Source organism: Gobius niger, assembly GCF_951799975.1.
Source record: "Gobius niger genome assembly, chromosome: 21".
Classification (NCBI taxonomy): domain Eukaryota; kingdom Metazoa; phylum Chordata; class Actinopteri; order Gobiiformes; family Gobiidae; genus Gobius; species Gobius niger.
The window spans coordinates 1932889-1957803 of record NC_136872.1 but is presented as its reverse complement, the minus strand read 5'-3'; the positions used below and the strand labels follow the sequence as shown (position 1 = coordinate 1957803).

Here is a 24915-nt window from a genome sequence, read left to right as displayed (position 1 = left end):
TAGCCTTGACCGCTCGATCCCTGTGCTGCTGCTCCTCCAGCGCTGTGTTGTTTAAATGTGGGATGTCGTCCCTCACAGACGCAGGAAGAAAATAGCCCCACAGAGCTTCAGTCGCTACATTCATACACATATAACTTTTGCCTTTAAGCAACTTCAATTTCAATTTAAAGGCACTAAACCTCATTTTTTTATCTACTTTGTCAGAATGTGACAAAATAGATATTTCTACCGTCACAGCCGTGCTCCTTTGAGGATGACAAAAGTAAACCCCATTTTGTCACATATTGACTATTTGGGTTGACCATACTCAGCATGAACAAATCATAATACAATGCAAACTTAACACACCAGGCTTATTGTTTCACAAATGACAACATACTTTAATGGGGAAAAAGGAATATTACCCTACAAAAAGAAAAAAATGGCCCTCAATGGTCACTTTTAAATTCCATAAACCTGTGCTTCTCAAACAGGACTGGCGGGCTTCTTCAGGTGGCACTCAGGTTCATATAGCATTTTAAATCCGTGTACCTTTCGATCATTAGTTATTCCGTTTCAAAATAAAATCAGAAAAACAACATTTCCATTTGTTTTTTGTTTTTTTTCCCTTTCTAAACTTGAATTAGAAAAAGAAATCTTGTATACGTCAATGTCAATGTGTTTGTTTTGGTTCTAGTTGTTTTAATTCCCTCCAAAATTATGACGTTACTATTATTTCGTTTTATTATTGTTTGCGACACCGGAAGTGAGGAGAGACCTCAGCTCAGAGCCGCTCCTACACTTGTTTGGAAAGTTTTATGCAGATACTTTTTAAAAATTGGGCAACACATGCAGAGATCAGTGATGCTTTATATTACCACGGAGGGAATGGTTGCTCAGAAATATCCGTGAGGAGATTCTGCTTGGAAAGCAACTTTAAAAAGCTGGGCAGACACTGTGCTTCTCTGTCATGCAGTGTACAGGGGGCTACGTGCCACGAACAGCTGCTCCCGACGGACGTACGAGTGAAAATCGCAGGTCGCAAGGTTTTCAAACATGTTTGATGTTTTTTGCGAGTCGTGCGGTCCTGGCCCTGTGGCAGCGACACTGAAGCCGGCGGAAAGCAGCGCGAACACGGGGAAATGCAGCTGCAGGCGCCGGGAGGAGAGGACACAAGCGTTATCAGTCCCGTCGCCAGACGTCAGACTTATATGAAATCCACAGGGGGCACATTTACTATAAAGTACATATTTATCATATGGTATTCACGTAGCCCTGGCGCACGCTGATCATTACATTAAACAGCAAATATGACCAGACCAACTACAGCTGCAACATGAGTCCTCGTGGCGGAAACGTCAGTACAGTTGCAGGTGGCGTTTCTCCGAGCTGAACCTCCTCATCAACACATCCTTCAACTCAAACTTGAATTCATGAGAGTGAGGTCCTTTTCTAAAGCAGATGAATGAACCGGGCCTTGCGTCTGCGCCGATGCAACGAAAACATGTTTCTGTGTGTGGAAAACGACCGGACTCTGGGCTGCAGGACGAGCGCCTGTACCCCCCACACCCCCACACCCCTCACCACCGTTTTTGGACCATGAATATGGCTCGGTCAGTGCTGTGGCCGCGTCCACTTTTCAGTCTCTCTCAGCCTTCACTAAAGCTCCAGTGTCTGAGTGTAAAACGCACACTTGGAACGCGGGCTCTTTTCGGTGGACTTCAGCGCTTTGTAGTAAAACACACACAAGCACCTGTCACTGCCTTTGCCTCTCACGAGCCGGGACCGGAAATGAGCATAAAGAGGCGACATCGTGGACTCTCAGGGCGGAGGATGATCGTTAATGCTCCTCTATCATATCAGCTATATTTTATTTTGTGCCCAGACAATATGGGAGCCGTGCGCAATTACGCACGAGCGCAGCTTAGAGGGAACCGTGCCAGAGAGAGAGAGCTCGACCTCTTTTGCTTACGTTTGTTTTTGTTTCCCTCTTGCGCGAGGGAGAGAGAGGCAGAGAAAAAGTTACTCATCATTTCTAGTAGCAAATCAAACCGAAGCAGTAGTGAACAAAATAACGGAAGTTGTTTTAGCAGAGTTTGTTTCCACTGCATAGCAAAGAAATGGGTCAATATTTTATTTAGAATTTTTTGCCTTTCCAATTTAATTTAGAAAATGGAAATACAATAAAACAACCACATAATTAGTTTTTCTGATTTTATTTTGAAACGGAATAACTAATGATCGAAAGGTACACGGATTATTTTAGAATTTATTCATTTTTATTTCATTTTTGCCTTAAAGTTAGATGTGTTTTGGTTCAGACATGGGTTACACCCAGTTTAGACACAATTTAGATACATTTTAGTGTATTTATCTCCTGGCCTGGTGGTACTTACCATTAAAGCACATTACTTTTGGACGGTTTTCCACTGTCAGACCCGGGCCAACCATGGTGCATTATAAGTCTTCCACCCTGGGCCAAAGCGATTTGTGCTGACACTAATGTGGCTTGAACAGACTGCTGGCCTCTGATCTGCCAGAGGAAAGACAAGACAGCACACCTTGCGCCATTTAATATTTCACGTGTGAGTGAAATAAGCTGTGATTGTCAGCCTGCAAAGCCACATGCTAACATTAGCCACTGTAAGCTTAGGTTCATAGTCCTTAAAGGGACTATACCGAGTTTAAAAATGTTAAGTATTTTCCTCCCCCCTACATGTTCCAACAATGTCCTAAGGTGTAGAGCCCAGACCTGTTCACCACAACTGCCTCTAAAATCCTGCACTGTCACTTTAAAAGGTGTTACTTTGGGTCCGAAGTGCCGTCATGCATGAGCTTAATATAGAAGCTGCAGTTACACATGTGACCTGAGGTGGCAGTAGTGACTATACAATGGCTAACTTGCATCTAGCCCCTTTAAGTCGCTTGGTTCCTCTAGTTTTTGGCTTGGTTCTTCTAAATAATATCATAAACTTTATCAAAAGGCAGTACACAGACATCCCTGGCTTGCTATCGTGGCGCATGTCTCACATTTCCTCTGCAAGGCTGCTCAGTACTTCTACATATCTTACAAATTCTTTATTTTTTACATAAAATGAATTGCACAGCATATTGACCATGGATCTGATTGTAAACGCTTTTTCTTTTCCAAATAATTGTTATTATTGTTACTGACAGTATTGCTCCCTGAAAGTTGTGAGAGGATTGAAGGATTAAGATGTTTGAAATGGACCACAGCAGTTTAAAGTTGATGTTCTTCCTTTATTTAATATTCTTCCAAATGCTGTGGATAAACTGCGTGACCGGAGCTCTGTCTGCCCGTGTGCAGGTGTCCGAGCTGGGCTGTCGTGCCTTTGCGCTCCTGTTCGACGACATTGATCACTCGCTGTGCCAGGCCGACAGCCAGGTGTTCTCTTCCTTTGCTCAGGCTCAGGTCTCAGTCACCAACGAGATCTACCAGTCCCTCGGGGAACCTCCAGTCTTCCTCTTCTGCCCCACAGGTAGGACGCACACTCTGCCTAACATGTAGGACACACACTCTGCCTTACATGTAGGACACACACTCTGCCTTACATGTAGGACACACACTCTGCCTTACATGTAGGACACACACTCTGCCTTACATGTAGGACACACACTCTGCCTCACAGGTAGGACACACACTCTGCCTAACATGTAGGACGCACACTCTGCCTAACATGTAGGACACACACTCTGCCTTACATGTAGGACACACACTCTGCCTTACATGTAGGACACACACTCTGCCTTACATGTAGGACACACACTCTGCCTCACATGTAGGGCACACACTCTGCCTCACATGTAGGACACACACTCTGCCTCACAGGTAGGACACACACTCTGCCTCACATGTAGGACACACACTCTGCCTCACATGTAGGACACACACTCTGCCTCACATGTAGGACACACACTCTGCCTTACATGTAGGACACACACTCTGCCTTACATGTAGGACACACACTCTGCCTTACATATAGGACACACTCTGCCTCACAGGTAGGGCACACACTCTGCCTCACAGGTAGGACACACACTCTGCCTCACAGGTAGGGCACACACTCTGCCTTACATGTAGGACACACACTCTGCCTTACAGGTAGGACACACACTCTGCCTCACAGGTAGGACACACACTCTGCCTTACATGTAGGACACACACTCTGCCTCACAGGTAGGACGCACACTCTGCCTCACAGGTAGGACACACACTCTGCCTTACAGGTAGGACACACACTCTGCCTCACAGGTAGGACACACACTCTGCCTTACATGTAGGACACACACTCTGCCTCACAGGTAGGACACACACTCTGCCTCACATGTAGGACACCAGGGCTCCACACTAACTTTTTTCATGACCGTCAAGACACCGTCCCGAAAACCATTTGGCATCGTCCCAAAATGGATGTGAACCGTCCCAAATTTTATAGAGCTCTCGCTCTTTTATAGGGAAGAGGGGGGCATGCACACTCGCTTACATAAATATTAGGGCTGCAACTATCGATTATTTACATCGATTTGTCGAGTAATCAGATATGTATTGTATTACTATTTATATTGAAAACCTACATTTCATGACTTTAGAGCAGTTATAAAAGGAGAAAAAATGTTTTAAACACAGTATTTCTCTGCTAGAAATAACATCATTTATTCTTAATTTCTTAGTTTGTCCCAAAAGCAGCAACATTTGACTCTCGTTAAGAGACGCCTGTCCTTATGTCCATGATGAGGAGAGAGAGCAGCTTCATAGTGTCTTTATATTATTCAGTACTTTTATTCTTATTCAAGTGAAGTAGGTCCTGACTGGAGACAGAATCTTGAAATGTTCTGCTGAAGCTCAGGTGATTGATTTCTTTCCCAGGATCTCAACCAGAGGGGTTTCCTAAAAGAGGAGAAACATTTTAATTATTTTTGTCATAGTATTGCTATAGCAGGGTTTAATGTGTCAGTTTGCATGGTTCATAAATGTATTTGTTGTGAGCAGTGAAAGGATGGATATGAGAAATTTAAAGTATAGATGAAACAGTCTGACTGTTGGAGTTTTATTCTGCTTTTGAGTGTGACCACCTTAAATAGTTTAAACAGACCAGTGGGACAATTTGGTAGAACTTTGAAGTACAGAGGAATTAGTTTAGTTTTTTAAAGATCAGGCATTTTTTATCCCACTATAAAGACACACCTTTTCATTATTACAACTTTTATAACACTGGGCGAGCAACAGATCGCAATATATTATTAAGCAGTTAAACGCAAAAATCATGAGGGCTTCAGTGATAAAGTGAGACATGTTAAGCAGGGAGGAGAACGACATGGCTCTGCAGTACAAGAGGGACAGGTGGTTACGCTATGTAGATCTGTGTATTTATTTATCTTATTAATTTAAATCGTAGATACAGCGTAAAGATATTTAGCGCAAACCACTTTGCAGCGACGGAGGAGTAGAGGGGTGGGGGGGGGGGGGGAGAGAAGTTACCTTATCATGTCACACTTTGAAGTAACAGTGGATGAAAGTGTAGATCGTGCTGATGGTAAATCATCACTGACGCAGCTGACAGCATTTTTGTGGCGGTAGCGGAGCTACCGCCACGGTTTTAATGAGAAATATTAATTAAGCAAATCATCGAAGCGGGAAAATATTATTCAAAGCATTTTACTAATCGAGTTCATCGATTTAATCAATGAATCATTGCAGCCCTAAAAATACATATATATTAAAAAGGCCTATCGTCCCGAGACCGTCCCGGGTAAGATCTCATCTCGTCCCGTGCATTTTTTTTTCCGTCCCCGGGACGACGGGACTACGTTAGTGTTGAGCCCTGTAGGACACACACTCTGCCTCACAGGTAGGACACACACTCTGCCTCACAGGTAGGACACACACTCTGCCTCACAGGTAGGACACACACTCTGCCTCACAGGTAGGACACACACTCTGCCTCACAGGTAGGGCACACACTCTGCCTCACATGTAGGACACACACTCTGCCCCACATGTAGGACACACACTCTGCCTCACAGGTAGGACACACACTCTGCCTCACAGGTAGGGCACGCACTCTGCCTCACATGTAGGACACACACTCTGCCCCACATGTAGGACACACACTCTGCCTCACAGGTAGGACACACACTCTGCCTCACAGGTAGGGCACGCACTCTGCCTCACAGGTAGGACACACACTCTGCCTCACAGGTAGGACACACACTCTGCCTCACATGTAGGGCACACACTCTGCCTTACAGGCAGGACACACACTCTGCCTCACAGGTAGGGCACACACTCTGCCTCACATGTTGGACACACACTCTGCCTTACAGGCAGGACACACACTCTGCCTCACATGTAGGGCACACACTCTGCCTTACAGGCAGGACACACACTCTGCCTCACAGGTAGGACACACACTCTGCCTCACATGTAGGGCACACACTCTGCCTTACAGGCAGGACACACACTCTGCCTCACATGTAGGGCACACACTCTGCCTCACAGGTAGGGCACACACTCTGCCTCACATGTAGGACACACACTCTGCCCCACATGTAGGACACACACTCTGCCTCACAGGTAGGACACACACTCTGCCTCACAGGTAGGGCACGCACTCTGCCTCACAGGTAGGGCACACACTCTGCCTCACAGGTAGGGCACACACTCTGCCTCACATGTAGGACACACACTCTGCCCCACAGGTAGGACACACACTCTGCCTTACATGTAGGGAAAGGTTTTAATTGAACCAACGTTGTGACTCATGTTTCTGCTGTGTAGAGTACTGTGGATCCCTGTGCTCTCCCAGTGTGTCCAAGTCTCCATACCTCCAGACTGTGGGAGAGGACCTGCTACCTAACATCTCTGTCATCTGGACAGGTGACTTTTTGCCCATCTCTATCTGTGGCTCCTTAAATGCAATATTTATTTCAAAGCCAATTCTTCCTGCCTTTACAAATGATAGTCTCGTTTCTTTCCCTTATTTGCTAGTAAATGATAAGATAAGGTTATAAAACTTTAAATACCAATTTTACTTTTAATGCAAAGACACTGCTGGACACATCACTTTTCCTGCAGTGGTCAGTTCTGAGATATTTGGCTGGTTTTCCACTTAACGTCTTGAAACTTTCCCTTTACAATGTTTTTTTTATGACGTTTTGTCGACCTTTGCATCTAATTTTGTCTAAAATCACTCCAACATGGCCGCACTCTAACATGGCTGAACAGAATCCCTGATAAGACTCTGTATGCCAAATATGGTAATTTCCTTTAAGGAAGATACCAATCCCAAAAGTGTGCAGGGATATGTAAGGATTAAACAACGAGGAGCCGTGCATTCGACGGTTATAATGCACGACGCGGAGTCAAGAATGCGCGTCGTGGTGTTACTCCGCGAAGTGCATTATAACCGTCGAATGCACGGCTCCGAGTTGTTTAATCCGCTTATACCATGGTCCCACAAACGTAACATTTATAATAAGTATTTGTTTCATTTACTAAACTCACTAAATATGCCAGACCACCGGGACTATTTTATGTGGGTTATTAGCCGGTCACTGAAGGCTCGTCTCAGAGCGAGTCATTCTCCGCAGCTACGAGGATCTCAGTCAGACGCAACGAAACAACATCAGCACACGCTGCATCACTAGAATCACAACACAACAGGACTAACCCGGCACTTTTCCCTGGAAGTAAACACCGATATGCGGCACTCGTGGGCAGGAGTTATTTCACTTTTACGCTGTTTAACCTGAAGCTAGCTAGCTAGCTAGCTCAACGAGCTCAACTGTTTATGGAAACAGCTGCGGTGGAGTCCGCTTACACCTGGGCCCCCCCAACTGAAACTTTTATGTTTGACTTTACTAATCCAGACAAATATGTTTAAATGCAGGATCATTTTATGTACGCCTGAAAATCATGAACAGTGCCTTAACCGTTTTCAATAGAAATGTAAAGCTCATATTTTATTAACAGTAGCTAACCTAGCTGCTCACTCTCCTCTACAAACATTTATCAAACATTTTGTTTTGGCCAAAAACGTTGAAATTAAACAAAATCCATCTCATATGTTCCTGTCAGTCACTAATTACGCATGTATCTGATTCAGCTGTGTCATGCGTTGCTATGGCGATGCCCAGTGATTTAACTACCGGACTACGTGTGCGGTTATACGAAAATAATGCACGCTTGTTAGCACCCACCAGCCAATCAGAATCGAGTATTCACCCAGACCATGGTATAAATATATATAAGTGCAAGTGCAAATGCAAATGCTATAAACTTGACTGCCCCTTTTCCCCAAAACAAGCTTTTCATTCCTCTTTTTCTTTCTCTTTGCTCTGATGGATTTTTTTATATGTAATTCCTAGCCTGAATTATGGAGTATTGATCCAAATTATGAACACTATTGAATACCAATTTAAAAACCATAAACTCAAAAGTCACAAAATATAGGCAATTTTGATGCATAATAAAATGCCTTTTTATCCTCATATTTATGTACTGTCTGTTATTTACAGCAAAAGTTTCCAAATGATATCTAAATACTCCCCCCATTCAGCCTGAGAATCGGGGAAATATGCTGAGCCTTTGTCTGGTTTGTTGCAGGCAATAAGGTCATCTCGAGAAAGCTGTCAGTGGAGAACCTGTCTGAGGTGGAGGCAGCCCTACAGCGCCCCCCTCTGGTGTGGGACAACCTCCACGCCAATGACTACGACTCCAGGAGGCTCTTCCTGGGGCCCTTTAAGGGTAGAGAGCCTGAGCTCCGGGGTCACCTCAGGGGCCTGCTCCTTAATCCCAACTGTGAGTTTGAAGCCAACTACATCCCCCTGCACACACTGGGAACCTGGCACCGAGTGGGCGGCGAGGACGGCAAAGGTGAGGCTACACACCCCTGTATGTAGTAACACACAGTAACAGTTATGGAGTAACACACAGTTATGGAGTGGTAACATGTTAGGGCCTGACCATGTGGAATATTGGGGTCCGATACTGATAGGAAGAGGGTTGGCCGATATTTTAAACTCTCGAATAGCCTATAGTTTAACATTTATTTATATAGTGAAGGTTACAATCATAGAAATATAGAGAAATATATCTAATAGAGGTCGACTGATGTGGGTTTGTCAGGCCAATGTCGATCAGCACCAATGATATTTTTGGCCACATTTTTAAAATTTCAAATTATAATCCTGTGTAGGAAGCTTCTAAATGTGTCAGTGTTGAACTGTGTCAGAAGGGGGCACTGGATGTATAAGTTTAGTGGGTACTTCAGAGAGAGAAACACAAAAATCATCAGATTCCAAAACAAAAAGGGGAAGTCTGTATCTCTGATGGTTCTGAAATTATATGCAAATGCATACAACATAAAATACATAAAAATAGGTGTACATACTTGTGACTGACTTTCACTGCGATCTTTTTCCGCTCCCTGAGGCCCAGGAAGATGTGATTTTTTTTATTTTATTTTAAGGCCCAGATTGAGCTTTTTACAATGCACAAAATGGGAAGTCTGTATCACTATTGGTTCAGCATTTTATCAGCTGATATTGGATGATGGCTGATATTGTAAAATATCCAAATATTGGCCCAGTAGATCGGCGGGCCGATTTATTGGTTGGGCCCTAACATGTATCACTACTGTAAGTGCTAACACATGCAGTTACAGTATGTTGCTGTAATACTGTGTAATAACAGGTTATGGGCCCGATCTTGTGCATCAAAACGGAGACGATAGCGTGACATTTTGCGCTCAGTCGGAGCGCACTTTGTGATCTTGCCACTCCAGACTTAGCGCATTTAAGTGGGTGGAGACACACACATTTTCCTCCAACCAGATCGACTCCGCGTCCAGGAGAGTGGTTGTGTGGTTGTGTGGGGTGAACATGTGCTTTTGTTTTGCTTCGCGTTCACGCCGAGCGCGGGCCGATCCGCGCCACAGCGGACGCTGTAGCTCTTTTTCTCTGGAGACGTGAACATGGTTTAGCTCACGATGGGGTAAATAAAGTTTTTAGTTTGACCTGTGAGAGCCTAAGGCTTAAGAAAGAACGCAAGACAGCGCAATGTAAACCAGGAAGTGAATGTCAGCGGTGTTTCCATCAGCGCAGTCACCTCCTCTTGTGACGCCCCCTCACAGGTGGCGGAGGCGAATGGCACATATAGCGCCGCCACTCGGAAAATAATTCGCCAAGAGTCTGCGCCGCCCCGTGCGCCGCCACAAGATCTGGCCCTATGTGTTGGTGTCGCTTAGAATTCTTCCTGGGGTCCAGCATATGATTAAAACAATAATATACATACAGTAACAATACATTTCACATTTCCCCTCCATTGTACAAAAATGTGTTTATGCACCTCAGTCCAGTATCCCCACAGTTTTCATAAGCAAAAATAATGTCCATTATGTCATATCAAATTGTATTTCAATATTTAGCGTTCCGAGAGAGAGCCAATATACCACTCTCTTTCAGAAACATGATCTAAACCAAACACCAGAACGTGTTCAACCCCGCTATACCTTCATTCAAAATAAATAACCTGTTTTTGCAGAGGAATGGGAGTACTGTCCTGAGCGCGCACTGACCACGGCTCTGCAGGACTGGATGGAGGAGCTGAACCGGCCACTGCACGCAGGTCAGCCACTCTACCACACACTACATTCAGCAACTTCACTGCCCAGTCCAGTTTGACACCAATTTGCTTTTCTTTTTTTGTTTTAGTGTTGTTTGAGCCTACAAAATGACTAATGTCGTGAAGGAATTGTAAAACAGATGTAATGAAATGTGTCACGGATTGACTTATAATTGTTTTATAAAGCTGTGTCTTGTCAATTGTTCCTTTGTGTATGTTTATGACTAGTAATTCGTTGTTCAAATGAGGAAACCTTTGATGATTATCTGTTGATATCATCAAACTCACTGTGTGTGTGTGTGGGCAGGTCGGCAGGGCCGGCAGGCCGAGACTCGTTCCTCTGGCTCCACAGCGCAACATAATGGCTCCGACAGAACCTCCGGCTTCAGGGGGACCATACCCCTGCCCGTCTTCCCCCTGGACCCCAGCTCCCCCCCCAGCTCGCCCACGCAGACCCGCAGAGAGGCCGACACCGAGGCCAGCGATGCGGGCCAGAAGAGGAGGTGCCACCAGCCCAGTCCAGGGTGCAGGTCAGCGGCCATTCTGTCAACTCATATGTTTGACCACGCGTAACAGTAACAAAGCATGCTTTATTCAGGATTTTATAAAACAAAACAAAAACACTCTAGGTCTGTTTTTTGATGAGCTGTTTTTTTCTCGAAAAAGTCCATCCATCCATTTTCTTCCGCTTTATCCGGGGCCGGGTCGCGGGTGCAGCAGTCTTAGCAGAGATGCCCAGACTTCCCGATCCACACACACCTCCTCCAGCTGTTCTGGGGGGACCCCGAGGCCACACCAGGCCAGCTCGGAGACATAGTCCCACCAGCGTGTCCTGGGTCTTCCACGAGGCCTTGTCCCACTAGGACATGCCTGGAACACCGACCAGGAGGCATCCGGAACAGATGCCCTAGCCACCTCAGCTGGCTCTTTTCGACGTGATGGAGCAGCGACTCTACTCCGAGCTCCTCTCGGGTGACTGAGCTCCTCACCCGATCTCGAAGGGTGCGCCCAGCCACCCTGCGAAGGAAACTCATTTCGGCCGCTTGTATTCGCGATCTTGTCCTTTCGGTCATTACCCAGATCTCATGACCATAGGTGAGAGTGGGAACGTAGATCGATTGGTAAATCGAGAGCTTTGCTTTGTCTTTTTTATAAAGACTGGCTCATTCAGAAAATTCATTAAATCTGAGACCTAATTTGCTGAGGGGCTCGTCTTCTTTATTCGAGTCAAACATGTTGAGAGCAGGATGGTCTTTATCCTTTGTAATTTGTGTCATGTAGATAAAAGTCTTTGCTGCAAGTAAAGAAAAGGGGCAACTGCTTTGGCTTTTTTCTGCTGTTTTTTAGCGTTTGTTCAGTTATTTGTGTAAAATTGGATAAAAACCGACAAAGGTCCGGCTCTTTTCATGAATGTCATCAGATTTGAACTTCACATTAAAGAGCCATTAAAGTTCATTTTGAACACGAGCCTTAATGTTGGAAAGAAGAGCCAGTAAGGGCAGCACACCTTGTCTCTAACACCGCAGGTCTGAGGCTGGGGGAGGACGGGCACCAAAGACCCCTGTCCGGGCTTCCACGGGGGGCAAAGGCGCTCTGACTGAGTCCCAGGTGCGTCTGCTGGTGGGTCTGCACTATCTGCCCCATGAACACGGTCCCGCTGCCCAAAAGCTACTGCAGGACCTCACCTGGCTCAAGTCCAACTGCCACGCAGTCAGCGCCAACGGCAAGAAGAGCGCTCCCGAGAAGGTGAGTGCGCAGACGAGATACAAACCACCTTTATATGAGTCTATGAGTCTCTTTATGATGATCATAAAACAAATGACAGTGCTGTGATGAAAACGTGGAGGTCACTTCCGTGGTCCACCTGCCACAATAACAAAACTCAGGAATTACATCTGATGAATGAGATGGAGGGCCTGATTTTGCCTTTTTAAATGCAGACAGTTGACTAGACTTTAGTGTTGACGGGGGCGCTCTGGGATAACTTCAGCTTCAGACCTGGCTCCCATGGCGATCTTACCGCAGTGGTCGCTCTCCAAGCTTTACCTCCTACAGACCGAACTACACTGGAATATTTTGCACTACAGGGTTCGTAGAGTCATGGGAATCCTGGAAAAGTCATAGAACTTGAACAGGCCCTGGAAAAGTTTTGGAATTTGTTAAGTTATGGAAAGTTTTGGTGGTTAGAGACACCAGACGCTGTGCCGTGCATGTTCATCGCACAAACAGATAGAAGAGGCTGTACACCATGTTAGAAGAAGAGAAAGCAACAAGTGCTCATAGTCAGCGCTGCTTGTAGTGCACCACACCTCCGCCAACCCTTTTTTTTCTCTAAGCCAGTGGTTCCGAACTTTTTTGTTCCACGTACCCCTTGAGTTGTTCATTTATACTCAGTCAGTGTTGTTTTTTGGCAGCCCTCTTAGTTTTTGTTTATGGTGCCTACACACCTAACCGCAGAGACTGCGCTGTCGCTTCTATTTGGACGCTTGAAAGGCTTGTATCAGACGCTCGTATGTGTACGCCTCAGACGGAGCCACTGCTGCGTCATTCTGGAGAGAAATAAAAACTTTGCACAGTTGTTGCTAAGCACTAAAATATGAATGAAAACGGTTTCCTGATTGTTTGTTTGTTCTTTGGTGACAGTGGAATAGTTTAACCAGCCTACATTTCTCTGACACTTGAGTCAAATCTCGCCTCTTTCCTCTCCCGGATATTATTTCAATGTGTGTGGGTTTGAGTATATGTACCTGTCTGTCCAGCCTCATGTCTTGATAAAATCCCCTTTTAAACATGTTCAATGAGTAATCCAGTGTGTCCTTTATTTCGCTCGTGCCTGTGTTTTCATTAGTTTATTGAAGCGTGTGATTAGCCAGGGCTCGGGAAAGGCATTTCAAACCATGGCTGCTGTAGCTTTTCCTCCTCTTTCAGACGCTGTTTCCGTTTCACTTGTGTCTTTATGATGCAAAAGAGGTGGTTGTGTTGCTCAAAAATCAAACGATCAATAATTATTCCTGAATGTTTATTATTATTCCTCCCACCACATTCACGCCGCTCTGAACAGATGGCGTGCATTGCCGCTGATTGACACCGCTCTTCTGCACCTGCCGCCACACACACTCATCACCCGCACACGTGCACGCTTACACTGACAATACACAGGAATCAACTGCACCAGCCGCGTGAGCCGGGTTAGGTGTGCACGCACCTTTAATCTTTTGGACAAAAACGTTTTCCGTTTTAGTCACATTTTAGTCAGTTCTAAATAGGATAGTTTTAGTCACATTTTTGTCAGATGAAAACTTAAAAGATGATATAAATTTAAAAGAAATAGCTTCAAAAAGGGAATAGCTGGAGGTGCTCACTGGACCTTTAGCATTGTGGTACCAGGAGCTCTTCGGGAGATGTGGGCACGAACAAATAAATGTTGAGAAAAACATTTCCGAGGAACATCTGGATTTAGTGTTTTTTTATTATTAAAACACCGCTATGTTTCGACTGGAGCTCTCAAGTTTGATCGTGTTTAACTGCATTAATCAAAAACAATATTAATCGCAATAAAATGAATCAATTAAATTAATTGCATCATATCAATCTTTTCACACGATGAGGGACTTTATGAAACAAAAGCAGCAAAGAGCTACTTATGCATCAAAAAGGCTTTAATTTGTTGTAATTTTGTCCTTATCTTCTACTTTATGAACTTAAAGGTTTGCAGATTCTGTCCAAAATGTTCAGCACCAAAGAAAATGTATCTAAAATGTGGCATATCAAGCCCTGGGCTGAAGAGATCCTGGTTAGAAGCTGTTGGGCTTTTCCCATAATTATGAAACTGTGAACTTTTGTTTAATGAAATGTGCAATCAATAATCAAATGCTTTAAATGTATGTGTTTTATGTTGGACAAGTATTAAAAATTAATATAATTACAAAGAGAAACGAACCACAGCCCTAGTTTCGGCCCTAAGGTCTTTGTTAAGGCAATGAGATTCGTCACATTGCCTCGACAAAGACCTCTTAATCCACACTTGCCTCGGAAACTTTTTCCTCCACATTTAAAAGAAATAGCCTTTTATGGAATAAATTAACAATGTTCTGTTTTCTAGTTCTAGATGACAAATATTTCACTATTGGAGTGAAAAAAATATTGTTCAGGTACTGGTATCATAAAAGGTACCGAACTGTGCTAATGAACTGACTGCTCTTATTGGCCTTCAGATGGAGGAGTGGCGCGGTCGGGCCTGCAGGTTCCTGTCCCTGTGTGAGGACATCGCGGAGCTCCACTGCAGTGTGGTGGGCGGAGCTAATCGTGCTGTGCTCTACGACCTTTACCCTTACGTGTGGGACCTTCGGAACACTGCGCTGGTGGCCAAGGCCTTCATCTACTGGCTGGGTGAGCGCGGCACTCCAAACCATACAGTTATATAAGATAGTCGTGGTGAAGGTTTCAAATATCTTGGATTAATCTGGGAGGATTGAGGTCAGGACGATTCACCTCTTTACTATGAGGCTTAGAAAAGTTCAACAGTCATTGCGGCTTTATGCCAAAGAGTGCGCACCGCGGAGTAGAGAGGAGTTTGGAGCGACACAGTATACAAGGGAAACTGGCCTCGTAGCCTCACACTGTGGTTGATGCGGGTGCCCTGTGGTCCCCGCTGGTTCCCAGTGTGCCAGGGCATGTGCCAGGGCCATAATCAGCCACAGATCTGGGCCACAGTCGGGCCGTTCGCGCGGGAGCGGAGCGGAGCGGAGCTAACGCTAGCTACACCGCGGACTCGCCCTGACCTGGCCGCTGACGGCGCGGCCAGGTTTTATAATTTCATTCAGAAAGCCGCGGGTTAAAATCACAGATATATCCCAAACCAAAGCGCAAATAAGAAAGAATACTTCCTATATTTCATGATCATGATGAAACTCTGCTGCCCGCCTCCTCACCCACACCCGCTACAGAGACCACATCACCCCCGTCCTCCAACAGCTTCACTGGCTCCCCGTACAACAGCGCATCCACTACAAAGTTCTGCTCATCACCTACAAAGCCCTCAACAACCTGGCCCCCCCATACCTCACAGACCTCCTACAACGCCACCGCCCATCCCGTCGCCTCCGCTCTGCCGACTTAAACCTCCTCAAACCCATCACCAAATCAAAGCACCGAACCCTGGGGGACCGAGCCTTCGCCATCGCCGCCCCCACCCTCTGGAACTCACTCCCCATCCACATCAGAAACTCAGACTCACTGACCACCAACAAAAAACTGCTCAAAACCCACCTGTTTCAGCTCACTTACAACCAACAATAGCTCTGCCATCTTTGTTTGTCTGTCTCACTTGTAAAGCGTCTTTGTGTTTCCTGAAAAGCGCTATATAAGACCTATGTATTATTATTATTTATTATTATTATTAAGGCAATTCGAAAAATGTCCACACTTTCAGCCACAATTGCGTAGACTTCCCTCCACAATATCTCAGGAACTACAGCAGCTATGAAAATGCTTTTTGCACCATTGGACTCTGCTACTCGTGTTCTGATTTACTGGAAAATATCACGGTCCAGGAACGTGATTTAGTGCCGCGGAAAACGAGAAGAAAAACGTGTTTTTTTCGAGCGAGGTCCAGACTACTGATCGACGATTTTGACGCTGCAGGTGGACTTTACTCATTCATAACTCAAAAACTACTTGGCCTACCGAAGAACTAAAAACACCTGTGGGTTCCTTGATTCAAGCTGCGTTGATGATACCAGATACATAAATATCCGTGTTATATTGTATCCGTTAGATGGCGCTAAAGCAGAGGACGGCTGCATTTTGCTTAGCTATTTGTAATAGTGAAACCAGTCTATTGTTTCACTCTTCATAACCTATAGAACCTCAGCCTTCTGTTCTGAGGAAAACTTATCCAGGAAAACCAGGAAGCGAAAGTTGCAGGAATTCTCTGCGGGGCATTGTGCGTCTGCTTCAACCAAAACAAATGAGTAGCACGACGACGGTCTGGACACTCATTACAGAATGTTGTGGGTTCTATTTAAAATGGAAGGAACACATGTGCATGCTCTAAGATTAGAATAAAAAAAAATAGTTAAGATGAAATTTCTATGTCCACGACTCGTGAAACCTTTGAAATAAACAGAAAAGTTGCAAAGTGTAAGTTTGTTCCTGATGGATGTGTCTGTGTGTCAGATGGCCGTGTGATGAGTGACAGCTCGGCCCTGGGCTCCTGGAGGAACTGCTTCCACTGTGAGTAACACCACCATGCTATTTATGCAACACTTTCTGTGTGGAGTTTGCATGTTCCCCCTGTGTCGGAGTGGGTTTCCTGCGGGTGCTCCGGTGTCTCCCATCAATACAAAACATACACAATAGGATTGTCCTCAAGCTAGTTATACCTGACCATGACCTATAGCTTATGATTTGTAGAAGAAACTCCCCCGGCGCTGTATGTACAGTACGACAGTGGTTCCCAACCTGACGTTTCCTATCCCTGACTTAGCATTTCAGAAACTGTTTGTAGAGGTCTCAACAACAACACTCTACAGGTAAGAGATAGAGAAGTAGTTCCTGCAGAGAACATTTGTCATTTTAGAATTGTGAACTTTCAAACTGCATTCCTTATTAGAAAAAATCTCCAATTCTATCTTGAAAAGGGTAAGAAAATGAACATAAAATGAATGATGAATGTGAAGATGGGCTCTGCAGAGGTTACATAAGGCTGTCTAAGTGTCTATCAAATATGCATGTTTCTTTCAATATTAAAGCCCCTTCTCTGAAACCAAGCGTTACACTCAGCCTGGTATTTTCATAAGACTGCTCTGAGCGTGTGTCGTCTTCATGTGAGACAAACTCTGGCCATGACTAAATCCAGTGAATCTTTTAGCTGTGTGTATGACACTGAAAGTATTGTATCTGCACTCTTTGCTTTTTAATGTAAATGTTGAATTGATGTTTTATGGAACTGTGAAGCACTTTGACTGGCCTCGTGTATGAATTGTGCTCTAATTAAACTTACCCCGCCTTACGTTGTGATGTTACTGTGCAGGGTGTGGCCAGAGCACAGGCGTCGACCAGGGGGTGGAGTCTGAGCCGTGGGTCTTCAAAGGGGGCGTGTCCGGCGAGGTGCAGGTACGTCTGCCAGTGTATATACAGTATGTATGTATTTACATTTTTATAGGCAGTGTTTCCCGCAGGTCTACTGGTTTGACTGGGGGGTGCAGGGTTTTTGCGGTGCATTAAAAAACATTATTATACGGCTCTTCAGAACGCTCCATTGAATTGAATGGGATTTTCCAACGTTCTACCGGTCATTATTTTCTGACAGAGGACCTCTGAAAAAAATAATGACCGCTGCCAATGGCAACGGAGTTCGTGCTTTCATATCACTCCACATGTACGTAGTAGTGGGCACTATCTCTGTCCCCGTCTCTGCGAGAGAAGTGGGGGTAATGGCTCGTGAAGTTAGCGGGAGTCCGACTTTCAACTTACCCAGAGATTCACCACCATTCCTCCAACTGCGCCTTCAACTAAGTAGCTAGGCTAGCTACTAGCCTTGCTGCTTCTAGCCTAGCCAAACGTTGCCAAGCATCACGCAAACTTTTGGGAAGTATTTGCCGCAGTAGTCATTAAATAAACCTTTCAGCCTTCATAAAAGTGTATGAAGTTTATGTTGTGTGTGTTCAGTTGGCAAATGGCCGTATAATAAGCGGAATAATGTATAGAACGCTGGTCATTATCGGGAAAATAAGTACCGACAGGGCGAACCGGACCCCAACGTGAAGCGGAGGGGTCTTGTTTCGCCCTGAAGTTTATTCCTTACTTAAAGGTCATTGAATGAATTGTGTCAAAATCAAGGCCTTAAAGGAATAGGCCACCGTTTTTAGATACTGAGATATGTTCTTACCTTATCTTAGACGAGTTGATGCGTACCTGTCTGGTCTTTACCTCAGCCAAGCACATTTTCCCCAGCTTTACCCAAATCTAAAGCTTTTCAACTGGAAAGCTTACAGCCTATAGGCCAATGTAATGCCTCATGTGAAGCTAAGACCTACCAAACTCATCTAAGGTCTTCCTAGTTATGATTATCGTTTTTGGTTGTGTTTTTATCACGTTTTTGTTGCTTATTTGACATGTTTTGTTCACATTTTTGTTAATTAATCACAGTTGCAAAAAAACGGCCAAAACACTACAAAAAAGCAACGAAACGCATAATAAATGTGGCAAAAAAGCAATGAAAATGTGATTTAAAAAAACGCAACAAAAATTACTAAAACGTGATAACGAAAACAAGGAAGCAGCTTAGATGTGTTTTGTGGGTCTTAGCTTTCAAATAAGGCACTGGCCTATAGGTTGTAAGCTCTCCAGTCAAAAAAAAAAAAGCTTTTAGATTTGGGTAAAGCTGGTAAAGCTAAGGTGAGGGTTAAGAGGTTAAGTAAAGCTACCACCCCCTCCCTCCTGATTTGTCATGTCATGACAGGCCGCTTCACAGGACAGCTCGTCTCATTGGTCAAAGTGACAGCCCGGGGATTCGGATTAGTGTCTGAAAACATTATTATTTGATATTTTTGATATTACGTCAAATTTCAGACTCGAGTGGTCAATTATACGCAATCTATTGAATTTGTAAAACATTTAAACTTACAGACTGTCATGTTAAAGTAGAGTCCATATACTGAAGCTTCTTTGTTTGCAGATGCTTCTCCCAGTGGGTGGCAGCACTGAGCTCTTCACACACCCTCCTCCGCTGTTCCCCACCTCCCGCCTCTACAACATCAGGCCCTACCACAGCAAGGACAAGGTAACCACAGCAGAACACCTGCAGTAGTATTTGCCTCACACCAAGGTCATGGGTTTGATTCTCGAACGAAATCAGACTGCATCTAAAAAGTAGCAAGATAAAAAGTGGTTCCTTTCCCCCCTCCTCCGGTTCCTTAACATTTGAGGGCGACGTCACGAGGTTGACCGTGAGGAATATTTTGCAGTCAGGAACAGGAGTTTCAGCTGCTCCTTCTGCCCATAGGGACAATCTGAACCTTCCTAACCCAGCGGAGGGAACAACCTGGAAGTGACGTCGTACAATATACGCTCCATCTCTGTAACAGATTCAACGACAGTTACCAACTAAACAAATATAATCTGAGCAACTGCACAAAGTGTTGTTAAAGAAACAACACTTTCATTGTTCAATTATCACTAGCTCTGAAATCAACTGTAATCCCGATTCCCAAATCAAGTACTTCCGGGGGTTAAAGCGGGCCAGAACCCTGCGGAATTGAGTTCCGCCACCTTGGGCTGTGGAATAAACGCAAAAAAGAATGCATCTGACAGTCACCAACACCAATTAAACAAAGAAGAAGAAGAAGAGCGCATGGAGATTATTGTTACTTTCCTGAAGTTGCGCTGGACAGAAGTCCTCTCTTCAGAGAGAAACTGGAGGAATAATCATAAGATTGGCAGCTCAGTGTGTGCGCGAGTTTAATGTGCCTCAATATAACAGCATTCATCACAAAATCATCAACTTTACAGACATGTCTGTTTTCAGGTGGAGTTGTACAGAATGGTGCGTCAGCTTCATCTCCGCACTCAGGCTGGTCTGGAGTCCTCCGCTCACCCTGACCTCATAGGAGACAGGTGCGTGCAGAAGGATGCACATTTAAAGAGACAAAATGCTCACAAGATAGACATAATATTCAAGTTTGGAAGTTCTGATGATACAGTGAGGTTGAAATTGAACTGAACTGAAATGAAAATAATCAATACATCACTTTGCCAAATTTTAGAAAAGAACCTCTCCTCTTCTGTTCGCTCGGTCTGTGCAGGTGTCTGGGAGCGTGCCTGGCTCTGTGCCCGGAGTACAGCTTTGTTCTAGAAGATGAGCTGGGCTGTGTGGGCTGTGTGCTGGGGATTCAGGACGTGCGCTCCTTCACAAAGAGGTGTCAGGCCAGCTGGATCCCTGCCATGAGGGACAAGTACCCCCCTAGAGCGGGCAGCACACACGGCAACATACAGGTACTGCAGATAGGGTCAGAATTAGAGTACCATTTATTTATTTATCAGGACAATGTAGTCCTAAGGGACAAAAGCAGTTAGAATAGCAATATATACAGTGTGGATAATTATTCATCAGTCATAGTCACAATCACATCCATAACAGAGGCTAAAGCTGGGCTTACACTGTGTGATTTTTGCCATCATTTTGGAGTTGAGCAGCCTCTGCTGCCCCCTGTGTTTGTGAATATAACTGACTGAATGTGACTCTCTGCTGCCCCCTGTGTCCGTGAATATAACTGACTGAATGTGGCTCTTTGCTGCCCCCTGTGTTTGTGAATATAACTGTCTGAATGTGGCTCTCAGCTGCCCCCTGTGTTTGTGAATATAACTGTCTGAATGTGACTCTCTGCTGCCCCCTGTGTTTGTGAATATAACTGACTGAATGTGATTCTCTGCTGCCCCCTGTGTCCGTGAATATAACTGAATGTGGCTCTGCTGCCCCCTGTGTTTGTGAATATAACTGAATGTGGCTCTTTAATGCCCCCTGTGGTTGTGAATATAACTGTCTGAATGTGGCTCTGCTGCCCTCTATGTTTGTGAATATAACTGACTGAATGTGACTCTCTGCTGCCCCCTGTGTCCGTGAATATAACTGACTGAATAAGGCTCTCTACTGCCCCTGTATCCGTGAATATAACTGACTGAATGTGACTCTCTGCTGCCCCCTGTGTCCGTGAATATAACTGACTGAATGTGACTCTCTGCTGCCCCCTGTGTTTGTGAATATAACTGTCTGAATGTGACTCTCTGGCGCCCCCTGTATGCCTACAGGACCTGGTGCAGCAGATGCAGGAGGACCAGGGAGAGTACCCAGACTCGCTGCTCTACCACTTCCCCTCCCAGCTGCGACTGGACGCGCTGCCCGAGCTGGTGGACGTCAGCGTGAGCCGCACCCTGCTGACCGCTCTGCTCACTGCGCTCAAGGCTAACGGTCAGCACGCACCTACATTCCAGTCAAATCAAGCAGCGTATCCAGAACAGTCATAGCACCCGTGGAGTTAGGACAGTCTCTTTCTCAGCAGGGGTTGAGGGGCGAGTGAAGCCTTGTCACACTTTGAGGCTTTCCTCGCAAAAAAGTGTCATACGCTTCGAAGTCTTGGAGCGGTTTCATTCTGTTTGAACACTGACCACTTGAAGACAAACTTTATTATCGCGACTTCTCATAAACAAGACTGACATCCTCTGAGCGCTGCATGAGCGCTGGGACGTTCAACCCCTCACCTGTCCCACATAAACACATCTCCTCAGGAACCACACAAAAGTGACAGTGTTTGAAGAATAAAAGAAGCAGACTGTGAGCACATGATCTGTTTTCAGAGCCTCACAAGGCCACTTCAGACTTCATTGGGCTGTCTCAGACCAAAAAATGTTTCATGGTCGACCAAAAACATGCCCTGAACAGTGATTAGTCGACTAAAAGGGGGCGTGGCATGACGCTGACAAAACTACAACTTTTCTGCCCCAAACTCCACTTGTAAGACATAAAATTACAGGAGCTCTTCTTCTACTATGTAACTGTGTGCACATTTCCTGTCTGTTTTGCACACCCGTAGTGATCTTATTGAATGCCGAATTTAACAAGTGAATTTCTACTGTTTATACATAGAAGCAATGTAAACTCGCAGCGTGGTCAAAGTGGGTCAGCTCCGTGTTCCTCACAGTATATGATGTTGTCCGCAGGTTCCCAGGGCGTGTTCTGCGAGGTGCAGCCCACTGACCGCCAGCGCCTGGAGTTCCTCACCAAACTGGGCTTCCTGGAGATCCTGCGAGGAGAAGCCAGGAGCCGCGAGGGCGTGGTCATGGGCCGCCTGTTATGAGCCCCGCCCGACCACCTGCTCTGAGCCCTGACCACACACACACACACACGAGGGACGAGGCTACAGGGCCGCCCACCGCGCACTCTCTAATGCACTCACACGAGCACTACATCTACAGCCGCCAGCCTGTGTGGACGAGGACTCACAACGGAAAAGAAAAAGAACCAAAAAATGGCAGTAATTACCTTTTGTTACATTTTTCTGCTTTGAAAAGGGGTAACAAATGAAGCTGAAGTAGCACCTGCTCATTTGGGGCAGTATAATATATTTTAAATACAACTTAGATCAGTGGTTCTCAACTGGTTTAAACTATAAAGCGAAAGGAAATGGATGGATGGAATAATGCAATAAGCCTAACAAGCTGAAATCACAATAAAAACAATCAAACAAATAACAATAATTTTAACAGACTCAGGTCATGTTTTTATGCATTTTCAGTCGATTCATATTGAAAGAAAAGTTTCCCGGCACAGGCTCGTGACCCACTGAAAAGGGTTTTATGAGAAACACACACATAAATGACCCAAGTTTCCTGATTATTCCTGTTTTTGTTTTTTGTTTTCTTTTTGGCAGTGCCCCTTGCAGTATCAGAATCTGAATATTTTTTATTATACCATTTTTTTGAGAACAGGTTCACAAACTAGGAGTTTTTCTTGGTGCAGACGTGCAACATAAAACACAGAATTTAGATAAAAAATAAGCTATAAAACTTTAAACTATAAGACTAGAGGGGCATGCATAAGAATATTAGTAAGTAAAAAAAGTAAAATATGGTAAGACGACAACTACTGACATAAAAGCACAGCGGGATTGTATTTGCAGATGTGTAGGCGTATAAAGTGATAGCAGCAGATCACTGTGGACAAACCACACAGTGCAACAGGGCAGATTACATCCATGAGTCTGTAAGCAAGCTATTGGCAATAGCTAAGCTATTATTTTGTTTTTGTTCATGGTCTAAGGGCAGAGGAGAAAAAACTGGCTCTGAATGGACTGTAGCCTCCTGCCTGAGGGGTGAATAGTCCGTGTCCAGGGTGAGAAGGGTCAGCCATGTAGAACTGCACCAGCATCTTGGTCGGCAGCTTAAGTTTCCTCAGCTGCCGTAGGAAGAACATCCTCTGCTGGGCCTTCTTGATGAGGGAGCTGAGGGTGACTCCCATTTGAGGTTCTGGGTGATGGTGAAGGAGTCCACGAGGGAAATGGGGGTGGGAGAGTCTGACAGGGTCAGGGGGGACGGTGGGCTGTGTCTTTCCTGAAGTCCACGATCATCTCCACTGTCTTCTGGGCGTTCAGCTCCAGGTTGTTGTGGCTGCACCAGGACGCCAGCCGGTGCACCTCTCTCCTTGCTTGATCAGTTTAATGGACTGGTGACTGGAGGTGCAACAGTTTGTGTACAGGGAGAGGAGCCAGGGGGAAAGTACACAGCCCTGAGGAGATCCAGTGTTTGTAGTCCGAGTGTCCGAGACGATCTTCCCCAGCCCCACGTGCTGTCTCCGGTCCGTCAGGAGGTCAGTGATCCACCTGCAGAGGCAGTCGGGCACGCTGAGCTGGTAGAGCTTGTCTTGTAGCAGTCCAGGGAGGACAGTGTTGAAGGCAGAGCGAACAGGATGCTGAGTATGTTGACTTCAGACACACATTAGTGAATAACAAGAGGCCACTGCGTGTATTATTATTAAGAATGTTAGGAGTGAGTTTTGTACACATCTAAGAATCTAAATTTAACAGAAAAAAATAAGTCACTGTCAGGACTGCTGCCAAGACGTGTAGGATGACACTGCCAAAGTTACTTGTAAAAGATGTGGGTGAGGACCATAAAACTATAGTCATTTTCCCACTTGCACTTGATTTGGGACAATCTCCTGATAATGTGAACAAAACAAGTAAACATAAAAAGCTTTTGCATCATGTCAGCTGTTTTTGTATGTGTGAAAAAGATCAACAATACTGTTTATGAAAAGCGATGGCGGGTTTCACCGTTGTTCTCGTCCACACGGCGCTCTTACTAATAACAGTTTACATCTTAACTAGCTCAATGTTTACATGCATGAACTCACCGAGTACTCACCACACCGAGACATTTAGATGGAAAAAAAAAGACAGACTTTTCTTCCTTTTTTTCGATGCAATACTCCCATGAGAACTTTTGCACCCGTCCTGGTGGTTCTGACGAACAGCGCATGCACATCGACACACTTTTCCAGAACTTTGCGCATGGGAATTATGCAGTAAAATAGTTCCAATAGTTTACAAGTCTTCGTTTGGAAAAGATACCTCTCCCTTTTGATAATTCTGTTTGTGTAAGTGTCTGAAAAACACGTGTCCCGTTGTATGTTGTCACTTTGCCTCCAACACCAAAAGAAGCACACTGCGAATGTCCACTTTTCTAAGACATTGGCACAATGTATTTATAAGTTTTCTTTTGTATCAGCAACAGTA

At 45.0% G+C, this 24915-nt stretch overlaps 1 protein-coding gene across 1 annotated transcript in view; it reads left to right on the top strand.

Moving 5' to 3' along the window:
• Window positions 1-23040, top strand: part of LOC306980271 (protein O-GlcNAcase) — a 39309-nt gene extending 16269 nt beyond the window's left edge. The window contains exons 5-18 of the mRNA XM_079579598.1: window positions 3308-3479; window positions 6779-6877; window positions 8606-8875; window positions 10544-10627; window positions 10932-11154; window positions 12151-12370; window positions 14839-15013; window positions 16802-16858; window positions 17658-17740; window positions 19305-19409; window positions 20154-20242; window positions 20431-20620; window positions 21434-21593; window positions 22343-23040. Coding sequence (XP_079435724.1) covers window positions 3308-3479; window positions 6779-6877; window positions 8606-8875; window positions 10544-10627; window positions 10932-11154; window positions 12151-12370; window positions 14839-15013; window positions 16802-16858; window positions 17658-17740; window positions 19305-19409; window positions 20154-20242; window positions 20431-20620; window positions 21434-21593; window positions 22343-22479 — 2064 coding nt within the window. The 3' untranslated portion in view covers window positions 22480-23040. The remainder of the gene's footprint in view (window positions 1-3307; window positions 3480-6778; window positions 6878-8605; window positions 8876-10543; window positions 10628-10931; window positions 11155-12150; window positions 12371-14838; window positions 15014-16801; window positions 16859-17657; window positions 17741-19304; window positions 19410-20153; window positions 20243-20430; window positions 20621-21433; window positions 21594-22342) is intronic.
• The last annotated feature ends 1875 nt before the right edge of the window (window positions 23041-24915 follow it).